Source organism: Cornus florida, unplaced genomic scaffold (genome assembly GCF_030987335.1).
Source record: "Cornus florida cultivar Cherokee Brave unplaced genomic scaffold, ASM3098733v1 CherokeeBrave_3.0.0_Hap2_Chr11, whole genome shotgun sequence".
Lineage (NCBI taxonomy): Eukaryota > Viridiplantae > Streptophyta > Magnoliopsida > Cornales > Cornaceae > Cornus > Cornus florida.
Genome location: NW_026775581.1, coordinates 95,210,710 through 95,222,803, shown reverse-complemented (window position 1 = coordinate 95,222,803; position 12,094 = coordinate 95,210,710). Strand labels below are relative to the sequence as shown.

The window sequence follows — 12,094 nt, the reverse complement described above, 5'->3', positions numbered from 1 at the left end:
TTATAAATGCATTTACAAAGTATAAAATATATAACTGCAAGTATTTGATATGGATGCCTTGTAAACGTATCCTAGCAACTAAGTAATACCCAAGCAACCCAAGCATTTGGACTATGGTTTTTGCCATCCCTATTTTATGAGTGATTTTTTTTTTTTAATTGGCGCGTGAGATTGACTGTGAGTCTGTGATACTCTATGATGCTCAAAACTTTCAACTACTAGTCAACTACCGGAATTAATCTAATAGTAAAGCCTAATGTTTGATATAATGGAAAAGAAAAAAGAGAGACGAGAGAATATTGTTAGTTACTTATTGTGTTTGGTTGATTAATAAAGGAAAAGAAAGAAAATGATAGTAATTATGTTTGGGGAGAGAAGAGAAGAAAACTAATGTAATGAATTTACAATCATACATTTTTTCATGGAATTTTTCTCTTATAGATATAAGGGCAAATTTAGTATTAATAAATTTTCATTCAAAATATTAGTTTTCTTTCAATTTCTTCCCATTTTTTGAAAGAATAACAAAAGTTAGTGTTTATGCTTTAGTCTTTCCTTCCAAACCCCTCCATTCCCCCCTCCCCCTTTCCATCCAATATTTTATACCAAATACAACTTTTTCCCCCCTCCCCCTTTCCATCCAATATTTTATACCAAATACAATTTTTTATTTTCTTTCATTTCCTTTATTATCTTTTCCCCATTTCCATTGTACCAAACTAAGCCTAAAGGAAAACCTTGAAATAATTTTATGCGTTGGTAAAGTAAATTGTAAAATATCATTAAATTATATGTTACTTCACCCATTTAGTAGCAGCGTGCAATCTCATACTTCTTGGAGTGCTAGTCTCGTGCAATCAACCCCATCTAAATGTGCTCTTTGATAAATCTTAAAAATAAGTAATGGAAATTTTGAGAGTTTAATTTAAGTGTAGGCATTTTAAGTAATAATCATAAATTAATAATTTTAAATAATCTTAGATGTTTGTTAAAAATTACAAATAAATTAAGAGGTGTTTGAAAAGACTTAATACTCAGTAGGAGCGGAAAAAAGGATAAAAAAAAAAAAAAAAAAAAAGGTATAGAAGAATAATAGAAAAAAGTAATGCTATTATAAAAGTTCCTCTTTTCTTAGTGAGCTAATAAATTAATTGGCTCGTTAAATTTTACAGGTCTTAATAAATTATTTCAATTAAGAGAGCCTCATGTCAATTGCTATTCGAGGGCTCTCGTGATAAGATTTTTTTTTTTTTTTTAAATACACTACTCAATATGAATATGATTCTCACGGGGGCAATTTTGTCAAATTACACGTAAAATAGGGTTTTTTAGGGTTTCATACCCGCCCTCCATTTAAAAGCCCAAACTTCGTCTTTCTTCTCTGTTTTCCTTCGCAGACTGCTTCCGTTTCCGGGAAAGTCATCGTCATCGTCAAAGGTAAAGGTCTCTCTCTCCCCCCTCTCTAACACACACACTAAAATGTGTAATATACTATCTGTAACCTTCAGATTTTATAACTCTAGTAACTATGTTGAAGATCTGGAATATTTATATGCTCAGTGCGATTACAAAATGTTTTAGGATGATTATAGTATTACCTTGTTTTTTATTTTTTATTTTTATTTTTGATAAGTAGTATTACCTTGTTTTTGAAGTTTAGCCGTTCCTTTCTTATCTCTGATTTTCCCCTTCTTCTTTCAGCAACAGGCTCGGTGAAGGATTTGAATCAAGAAGGAAAATGGCAAGGTATGTAAATATGACTACCTAGGAATACACACCGAGATTATTTCATTTATTTTAGAATTGTCATGATCAATGGGCTGTTTACTACTCTGTAAACTAAACTGTTGACAAGTTATTCACTTTATTTTGGGGTATATCTCATAGTGGACAGTTGACTTATCAAATTACACAAATAAAATGCCTCCTTTTATTTTTATTTACTTTTTTCAAGATCTGTATTGCATTTTAATTGCATTTGTATTTTAAAGCATATGGTATTGTGGTTATAAGGCTCCATTTCTTTTTACATGAAACATTTTCTGAAAAATATTTTCCTATTTTCAATATTTAATTGCGCCTAGGGTGTATTTTATTCCTTGTATCATAGAAGTGAATTTTATGGATCTAATATCATGTGAATTATTTTATGCTTCTCTTGATACATTCAATGTTTTGTTCTGTTTTGTCTCAAATACCAATTTTAAAACCCACGTTCCCGTCTTTCTTTCAATCCGATAATCCGATCTCAGGGCGATTTTTAAGACTTCAGATTTGGTCTCTACAACTCTAAACAAACCCAACTTCATTACACTATGCAAATTACTTCAACAACTTATGTTAATCTTTCATGACTGCAATTTAATCCAATTAAAACTCTTAATAATCAATTCAAGGTATTTGAGATTGGAGATCTAAGTCCTAGAATATCATCACTGCTTTGTTAGTCAAATTTGTGTCAATTTCAAAATTTGGTAATTGTTCAGAGCTACATCATAAAGTGTTAGGTTTATTTGATTGAAGTAGTAATAGCAAGAAAAAATGCCATTTTGGTTTCTTTTCTGTGCCCCTTACCCAGTTTTTGCTTGTTCTTAAGCTAATGGCCAAAAGCCCACCACCATTTTCAACCTAGCCAGCCTCTAAGTACTGTTATGTTATGTCTGCAGTTATTATGGGGAGTTATCTGTCCATTGATTGGTATGGCTGAAGGTCTCTTTACTACTTCCCAAACTTTGCTGTTGGAATGGTGTGGCTGAGATGAAAAACAAAAGCTGTTCTCTTCGCTCTCTATTGTATTATACAGTTCACTTCCCTCCTCCCCCCTTCTCTGTTGCCTATCTCTTTTCTGTTTGCCTCCTTGTTCTGTTTTTCAGAAATTGTTAATCGGAGTCAATACAAGCACTGAAAAGTAATAGAAACATTATTTTACATGGAATAATTATGTTTTACCACAAAATAACAAACAGAGCTTTAAATATCATAGTTTCTTCCTCCCCTCTTTCTCTCCCTTGGCTATCTTTGCTTCTCTCTTATTATGTTTGTTGTTTATATGAAGAGAGTTGTTCTCAATTTCCATTATTTTCCTTGTTAAAAGAATTTATTTATTCAGATTTCAACATTTTGCTTTTGCAGTGAAGATGTTGTTGTTGCAGTCGAGACACCTGCCCCAGCTCTAGGTGAGCCCATGGATATCATGACAGCTTTGCAGCTTGTGCTGAGAAAGTCACTGGCTCATAGTGGGCTTGCTCGAGGACTTCATGAAGGTGCAAAGGTGATCGAGAAGCATGCTGCCCAGCTCTGTGTACTGGCAGAAGACTGCAACCAGCCAGACTATGTTAAGTTGGTCAAAGCACTTTGTGGTGACCATAATGTAAGCTTGATAACAGTTCCAAATGCTAAGACCCTCGGCGAGTGGGCCGGTGTAAGTAATAGCACATCCACAATTACCAATTCTGTCTGTCTTTCTTTTATTGTATGATATTCTTACTGTAGTTAAATGGTATAAATATCTCTAATATAGTTTATGGAGGTACATATTCCCATTGTAATCTTAGATGCGCAATTTTTTGTTTGCCTTATTACCCTAGTGAGACGTTATGTTATCCAGACTCTGGTACAGGTGCGTGTCTAGAGGTCAGATTCATCTATTTTTAAATTTATAGGATTGTGGACTCGGTTAAAAAGAGTCCAAGGATACTTGAACATATGTTGTATAGACAAAGGACATGTAACTCTTGATTCTCGTTATTAATGTAAGTGACATTCTTACAGAGGGCATGCTTCAGTTCGTCCCTCTTAGCAAAAGAAAATTTTAAAAGAGCAGGTTTAAGTACTAAACATTTTAGGCCATCTATTTTATAAGTAATAGAGTAATAAACACTTTTCAAATAAATAGGAAATTTGACCTCTTTCACTTGCATTCTATCCCTGACCTAACAACTATCCTGGTTTTGGGGAGGGAATCACTTGCTGGATCGAACCCATGGGCAGCTCTGTCCTGTCTTCCGTTTAAAGAAAAGAAAAAGGATAAGAAAAAAGAAATGTCATTAGTTGCATAGGTCAACATTAATATATTAATTAAACAATTAGTTCTAGTCTTGTAGCAGCAGCCTAAAAGATAGGCATAAGAAGTAGTCTTGTGGACGTCAAAAAGATAGAAACACACGGGTCAATGTAATAAAAGCGCACAGCAACAGAGGAAATGTGGCAGCAGTATGACTGTTAACTGGGCATGAATCCAGACGTTGAATAGAGATCTGAACAGTTTTGCAATGCACGTGAATTTACTCTTTGGCCAGGCGCAGAGAATCGTAGAAAATCGTGCAACTGCTGCGCATGGGAAAAACTATAGTATTTAACCTTTAAAAAAAAACCCTATTTTCGAACCAAAAAACCCTATTTTCGAACCAGAGACCTTCACAAGAATCCACTGAAAAGGTATTCCATGAGCATTTCTTTATAAACTGTGTCGGATAGATGTGAAAGGGTGGCAGACCCATATCCTGTGTTGGTGTCTACATGGATACTGGGTCATTCAATCCTGACACACTGGGTTAACACGGCGAGTCCTGTTTACAGAGGTGAGACATCCTCTTCACTGTTGCTTCCCACTTTTACCATCCTTTTTTTTTGTTTTGTTTTTTCCTTCCTAGTTGGTACTCACACACACTTGTCTCTTCTGAGACTTGAATCTCCTGACCTTCCTTTGGGAAGTAAGAGACTGATACCGCTAGGCCACTGGCCCGTTGGTCACTTTACCATCTTAATGAACTGTCATCTTAGTCTGAGCTTCAAAATACTTTTGCTTACATGAGATATTTTAGTTGAATATTGAAAAGGCTAATTGTTCTGTCAGCCACTAATGATGTGAGCTAGCAGAATTCAACAACCGGATGTATTTTGATCTAGCGACGTTCTATTGCGAAGTAACAAATTAAATACCATCCCAGTTTTCTCTAAAAAAATAATAAATCATTAATATTGAGCTTACCACATAAGTCATGAAATCCGTAAATCCAAATCTTCATCCAGTTATACCAATTTTATGAATTGGAAGTCAATGTCAAGTTGTCGACTGTTTTAAGTGAGAATTTTGATCTGCTTATGCAGTTGTGCAAGATTGATTCAGAGGGCAAGGCAAGGAAGGTTGTCGGCTGCTCATGTGTTGTTGTAAAGGTAACAATCTTAAGCAATAGAGACTTCACGTTACATTTGCTGGTGTAGCTTTTATTTCTACTGGTGTACACTAACAGGTAGTTCACTTCTGGAATTTGCTTCGCAGGATTATGGGGAGGAAACTGAAGGTCTCCATATTGTTCAGGAGTACGTCAAATCGCACTGACTTATTTGCAATTGATCAATATTCAATGTTGCGTGATTTGGTGGTTATATGTAGAAACTGTTCTTTTAGTCTGTTTGAGAATTTTCCCTTTAGAAATTTTTTGATCATTTGAGAACCTATACTTCTATAAACAATATTTTCATTACCGCAGATTTGTCCTATTTACTTTTTCGTGTAAGTTACTGGTTCTAGAAAACAAGTGTTGGTTAATGTTACGGATCCTGAATTTTAATTAATTTTCATTCAGTAGAAATGGCATCTTGATTAAAGAAAAATTCATGTCTGAACTGTTATAATTGGGTTGAATTCAGCTTATAACCTTTATGTTCGTATAAAATTTTCTTCAATATATATATTATGTTCTGTGTACTCTGTAGGATAATTTTCCTCAAATTTAGGTAAAATTGTGACCATTAAGAGCCCAGGCTGAAGAAAAGCATACCTATAATATCTCCATGTTAAACAATATGTTCGAACGTTTAGCACGAGAAAACTGAGCTTGCTTTCTGTAACTACCGCTTGAGCCAACCACAGGAATGCTACTTCTAGTAATAACGCTGGTCTTGAGAAAATTAGATCCAGCTCTTATGTTTTCTGTGTGTCGCTGCCTTGCTGTTTTAATTTGATTTATAAGTCGGTTTCCTTCGAAAATTTTACATTGCTTCTAGTTTGACAGTTTATTGTCTCAGGCATCCCTGTTTAGCTACACGATATGATGTGGTTTTTGAGGGTATTACTAGCTTCTCTGCCGTGGGTTTTCATTACCTTCAATTTGAAGAATCACTGACTGTTTCAGGGTACAGAAATTGATCCACTTGAATGGAATTGTCAAAATAATGTGTGGTTTAATCTGGTTGGCCTTTTGATTTATTACAATTTGGTAAAAGGATTGATGCAGAATTCGAACTTGTAATTTCTAATAATAAGTACAATTGCATGCATATAAAAGGGGCAATACAATAAATGGCAGAATTTTTATTATTTCTTGGTAATGAAAAAATCAGTTCTCCAGTGGATGGTCGGGCACATTTTTCACGAACATTTCTATTTGAAACATATAAGTTGTTTACAAAATGAATCTGAAGTAAATTAATGAGAGTTTGATTGTCAAGATCAAATTTGGGCAAAATTTCAATTCTAATAATATTTATACGATCTAAAAGTACACTTTCATCCCTGAAGCCCCAAGGTGGTTCTCTTCTTTTTGTTACCTAATTAGAGGTGTTTTCAGCATGATTAACATGACATTGTTACTTATCTCAATTATTTAAACTAGCTAACAAGCCAATTAGAGATGTTTTCAGCATTCCATAAAATGAACACATCCAAATAGAATCTGCAACATTTTACTTGTAACTAATGTGAAAAAACACTCGCATATGTTATGTGAAAAAGAATGGTTAACTTCGATCTATGAAGCCATGCCACAATCTCCAGAAATTTGAGATTGAAATTTTTTTTATGACCAAAGTCACAGCAGCGTATTGAAATCTGGATGGACAGATGAAAAGTATAAAACTATCAAATAAATGGGTTAATAGTCGGTACTTGTAATACGAAAATTGATCAAGAAAAGATGGTTAAACACATAACCATGCATGAAATTCAGAATTCACTATGCTTACTAATGCTTAGATTCTCCTCGCAGATGAGAAGAGGTACAGCTAGCAACATTAGGAACCAAAAGCCTACACGCTAGTTTTCAGGGATCTTGAAATTTACGCAACTATCACTTCTTCTGGGTAATTGGGAGGTACACACCCTCTGCCGCTAACCAAACATTATCAGCTCGCTTCTCTCTAGTACCACAAACCTGCAGAATGTACAAGAAAGTTGTAACACTGACAATCTAAATGGAAGAACATGAGTTATTTGATTCAAATGAATGAAAATAGTGCCTGGAAAAGCCAATAAAATGCAAACATTATAAAAACAACGGGTCAAAATGACTTGTGTTAAAATACCCCCACACACACACACATATATAAAGTCAATGAAATGGATTGTGCATTATCTGTCAGAATGGGAACCTTAAAAGTTTGATTTTGGTACCACACAAACTCGTGTGTCGATCCGTTGTCCCCCTTGTTAACTGGGGTCCCACAAGATCCAAAGAAACACACGTTGATTCTCTAGTCTCAAAATGTCAATCATCACATTTGGACCTCATCTCACAATCAAGACATCCTTGGGATGTTTTATGTTCATCATACAGAAATAGAAATGTAGAATGCGGCCATTCTCACACAATGTCAATCATTGCATCTGGGCTCATCTCTTGATTCAAGACAGTGGTCTCTTATGAACTATCATAGGGAGAATGGGATATGAAGAATGTAATTGGAAAAGGCAATCTTCATTAATAGTTCCAAAGATGCATCCTTGAAAAAACAGAAGATCGGGAGCACATTTAAATTACATTACAGAACTAAATTTTCACCTCTTGCTGACCCCCAGCTATACGGGAATATTTCTTATTGTGACTGTGTAGGTAACCACCTGTGTCCACATGATGAAGCCTAATTCTTTGATCTTGCCTCCAAGTCTTCCCACTTCCCTCAATTTCAAGTCTAACAAAAAGAGAGAAGAAAAAGGGAAAAAAAACTATCAGCCAAGCAAGTAATCGAGATTTATGAGCAATTGAGCATAGTTCAAGACAGATCTACGTCTCACCTCCAATAATCTCCAGTATCAGATTCACCATCTCCTCCAAAGCAACTCACCTGAAAACATTTTATGCAGGATCAGTTTCAGTATTTCAAGGCTAAAATTCCAAATGAGTCCAAGATGAATTGAATACATAAGGCCAAGTGAATTTGATTTTATGTTTATGACAAACGATTCAAGGGAAGACATGCAATTAACCAGATAATAATGATTTTATCAACTTAGAACCAGTAAAGCAAACTCACCAAGCAGCCCATCTCCCGAAACAACGACACGACGACGATGAAACAACAAAACAAATATAAAGATGTAAGAAACATAACAAGGCGATATATAGTAAATGCTAGAGGCAAAGTGGCTGTCATCTTCAAATTTTTACAAGTGGTATTGTTGCAACATGAAACGTGTTGTAGTGAACATTAGAGAAAATGGCTGCTAGTTTAAGTTCCTAAAGCACAGACGGTCATACGATGTTTCAGGCTGAGTGGGCATGTATTGCTGTTGTGTTGCACTTGGCAGTTCAAAGAGTCCACTACTTACCCCATATGGGTGAATCACCATCCTAAGGCTCTGTTTGTTTCGACGTAAAATATTTTTAATGTAAAATGAGTTCCATGTAGAATTATCTTCTTTAGTTTTCAATGAACATTTGATTCTCATTATAAAAAGAGTAAAAAGAGGATTAGACTATCACATAAGCTTGATATGTCGAGCAACAATACTTACCCAGAACTCAAATGCCACACCCCTCATTTATACCTTCCCAACAGCCTAAAAGAACTAATATTATATATAAACACATCTTGCTTTAGCACTGTTATTTGCTCTCCTCGTTTGTAAAATCCTCCACCATTATAAGCACATATACACTGTTTATCTTCACTATCTCTCTTCGTGTCCTTTCCTCTCTCTCTCTCTCTCTATCTTTCTAACATTGTAGTTTCTCTCTTCTATTGATGTAATACTGGAGGCGAAAGGAGAGCCTCAATGAACAAAGACCAGCAGAAACCACAGATACAATTCCACCTAATGATTACACAGGGAACCAACAACAAGCTGAGACACAAAAAAAAAAACTCCACCTTGAGTGTACAACAGAGCCGAAGGCAGCCGAGATACGAGATTGTCAAATGACTCACCCATTAAGTTGTTTTTGTTAAAAGGCAATAAAACAATTTACAACTAAAATGTTTATTCAAGATCTGAATGCAGCCAAACACCGAAAAATACGGAAATGTTTTATGAAACAAATGGAGCCTAAAATTCAATATAGAATATAAATGAGTTCAAATTTGAGCAGAATATGGAGGGAAAATTCAAAACAAAACAATGAAGACTATTTCAAACTTGGACAAAAAAGAAGGGAAAAAGCCAAGTTGTGAACCTCCAAGTTGCCCGAAATTGGAGAAGCATGCAAATGGCTATGAAGCCATCTACGAGTACTCATGTGTTGCAATCTAATGATTGTTCCAATTTTGATAGTGTCTCCTTGTTTTGCAGTTGTGTCTGGGTCAGGCCTAACAATCTGGCAAAAGAATTTCCAGTCTAAATTAAAAATTCATACCCAACCAATAAAAGAATTTCCAGTCTAAATAAAAAATTCATATCCAACTGATAATGTGAATTTTTAACCAATGCATTTAGTTAAATCAAAAGATATTAAAAAAAAATTAGAAACGAGTATCATCACCACATACCCAGTAGCTATTTGAATCATCTACATTAGGGAAACCAGTGACAGATTGCTGACCGCTGCCAGAGCCATAAGGCACATCATGGGAATGCAACCTGAATTTAGTCTTTTCATGCATCAGCTTAATCACTGATCCATAAGTAATCTGCCAATACAGATCAAAATCAAAGTAAAAACAAAAAAGAATTAAGAATGAGATTTCATATAAACAGGTGACCTAAATTAAGCCTGCATCAACAACACCCTCTCAGCATTTGGATTGTAAAACTAGCAACATCTTTCCATATCATACAAAACTCCAAGCACTCAAATTTCTACAATATTAACATGTGATAAATATGATTTAACAGAGTCCTAATTCACCCAACTGTGAGCAAAACAAAAGAACCCAAAAAAAAAAAACTCAAACAAGTTAACAAGCCCAAATGGAAAACCATCAGATCTCACACAATTCAAATGATAAATTGTGATATTTTTTGGCCCTCGACAATCATCATCATCGTCCTTGCCAAATAATAATAACAATAAATAATGAAAAAGCGAAATAGAAAATTTTCATAATTGAGACATTCTTTAACCCCTCAACAAGTAATCCAAACCGGAAAAGAACAAAATAAAATGAAAAGCCAAATGGTAAACAATGAAAGTTCACACTAACCCAATTCAAGAAATTCAAATTGGGGGGCTAAGAAACATATACATACATACATACATATATATATATATATATATATATATAAGTAGTAGTTACCTGGACGCCTTCAGAAGGAGCAGCGAAAACAGGAGTGAATGTGTAATGGGAGTGGAGGGATAGGAAGAGAAAGAGAATAATAGAGAAGAAAGAAAGAGCCATGAATAGGAGGAGGGACCGACCACTATGAACCAGGCCCAGGTCAAGATCAGAATTTGATGATGATGATGGGTTTTAGAGTCTAATTCCAGAGTCGGGCACGAAATGAGGGTTCAATATTGATTATGTTCTGACGGAGCCACTGTTGGCGGTGTCGGAGCTCCGGCAAACAATGCGGGTGCGGATGTAATAAGTTTCTTTTTATAGTTACTGATGACTTGACTTGTTTGAAGCCCACGTGGACGTAAAAATTAGAGCACACGTGGAGGTCTAGTGACGTGGATTGTGTTGATTGGAAAAGGTGCGTAGATCTCACTGGATCTTCCCACGTGTCCAATAATAATCCAGTCAGCACTTTGAATAAAGCAAGAGTTGACCAAGAGTTTAAAGAGAGAGTATTCAATGTTTTGTGCGCAACAGTCTTACATGCTACAGTAGGGATCCAAACGCGTGATAATTGCAATACGCGTGTTCACAATATAAATCATGTGTTTGGATCTCCACAACAAGAATCTTGTGCACTCCAGCAAATTCTGACCCTTCAGTGAATGAATGAAAAACATTGAACTCTAAATTTTTTTTTTTGAATGAATGAAAACATCGAACTCTTACATTTTTTTCATCATTGTGTCACATTCATGTATTTATAAAATAGTGTATGATCATACTTACTAATTTGTAACAGTTAATTTTAAAGCAATTGGACTATGTTTAGTTCAAATTTGATTAATTGACAAATACAATAGGGGGATACAATGTTAAAACAACTTATTTTCAGGGACAAATAATTAAAGAGATTTTATTAAACTTTTAGTAGTTATTTTTATTTATTTATATATATATATTTTTTCCTCTTCAAATGCTCAAAGGCCAAGCCAAAACAGCAGTACGGAAACATAAAGCCAAGTCAGAAAAGGCATACAAATCTTGAAGCATAGATAAAAATGAAGAACAGACTCTATATTTGGAGAGAAAATATAGTCCAAAACTCTGTAAACGGAACCAATATGGGAGAACGCAGCAAACAGGAGAGACCCAAAGGTCTGGCCATCATCACGGCAATCGCTCCAAAGTTACAATTGTTGATGACCGCGCCACGATAGCTGACTAAGTGGCGCCACCTCGGCAACATAGGCACAACTGGCCAATGTTGACCTGGCGTGCCCGCGGTGGATTAGGTATTCTCGAGGTACCTATCCAATGACGGAACTCACTGGTCGAGGAAGGGGTCGCTACCCTTCCTCTACTGTGGACGCGCCCCGCTCTAGTCGGATGGGCTCCTCCCCCCCCTGGCTCGCTCGAGGGTGCTCTCTGAAAGAGCAACCTCGACTAACCTGTGTACACGCTTCCCTTCTTGGCAAAGAAGACCTCGGGATAAAACCGGGATGGGAACCTGCGAGGTCATGAAGGCAGGACCTCAAAAGAGGCTTATCCCCACTGAAGCACGGGAATTTGAGGACATGTGGATAGGTGGCTGAGATCTAAGGGGTCGCCTCAGTCCGAGGCCAGCACAAAGGGGAAAGGATACCCGGTATCTTAGAGC

The 12,094-nt window shown here is 35.8% G+C and overlaps 2 protein-coding genes across 6 annotated transcripts; one reads left to right on the top strand and one right to left on the bottom strand.

Annotated features, from left to right (window-relative positions):
• The first annotated feature begins 1,326 nt into the window (after nt 1-1,326).
• Nucleotides 1,327-5,594, top strand: LOC132284073 (small ribosomal subunit protein eS12-like). Of its 5 annotated transcripts, none has more exons than XM_059786135.1 (6): nt 1,343-1,437; nt 1,702-1,746; nt 2,667-2,697; nt 3,133-3,421; nt 5,110-5,175; nt 5,282-5,594. In XM_059786135.1, exons 3-6 carry the CDS (start codon nt 2,672-2,674, stop codon nt 5,339-5,341), a joined length of 441 nt encoding a protein of 146 aa, XP_059642118.1. In that variant the 5' UTR covers nt 1,343-1,437; nt 1,702-1,746; nt 2,667-2,671; the 3' UTR covers nt 5,342-5,594. The 5 variants fall into 5 exon arrangements, with proteins under 5 accessions (XP_059642120.1, XP_059642118.1, XP_059642119.1 ...); XM_059786136.1 differs by having other exon boundaries at nt 1,353-1,443; XM_059786137.1 differs by lacking the exon at nt 2,667-2,697 and having other exon boundaries at nt 1,327-1,437.
• Nucleotides 5,595-6,839: 1,245 nt separating this feature from the next.
• On the bottom strand, nt 6,840-10,713 carry LOC132285345 (stromal cell-derived factor 2-like protein). The gene is made up of 6 exons (XM_059787531.1): nt 10,453-10,713; nt 9,706-9,846; nt 9,393-9,533; nt 8,015-8,064; nt 7,782-7,911; nt 6,840-7,154 (listed from the first exon to the last, which is right to left on the bottom strand). Exons 1-6 carry the CDS (start codon nt 10,552-10,554, stop codon nt 7,071-7,073), a joined length of 648 nt encoding a protein of 215 aa, XP_059643514.1. The 5' UTR covers nt 10,555-10,713; the 3' UTR covers nt 6,840-7,070.
• Between the last annotated feature and the right edge of the window lie 1,381 nt (nt 10,714-12,094).

Coding starts and splice junctions, on each gene's coding strand:
- LOC132285345 (XM_059787531.1), bottom strand. CDS start 10,554: ATGGCTCTTTCTTTCTTCTCTATTATTCTCTTTCTCTTCCTATCCCTC. Junction 8,065..9,392: donor CAATTTCGGGCAACTTGGAG/GTTCACAACTTG, acceptor AAATGTTTTCAG/GTGAGTTGCTTTGGAGGAGA. Junction 7,912..8,014: donor GATACTGGAGATTATTGGAG/GTGAGACGTAGA, acceptor TCTTTTTGTTAG/ACTTGAAATTGAGGGAAGTG.
- LOC132284073 (XM_059786134.1), top strand. CDS start 2,758: ATGAAAAACAAAAGCTGTTCTCTTCGCTCTCTATT. Junction 2,793..3,132: donor TGTTCTCTTCGCTCTCTATT/GTATTATACAGT, acceptor TTGCTTTTGCAG/TGAAGATGTTGTTGTTGCAG. Junction 3,422..5,109: donor CCCTCGGCGAGTGGGCCGGT/GTAAGTAATAGC, acceptor CTGCTTATGCAG/TTGTGCAAGATTGATTCAGA.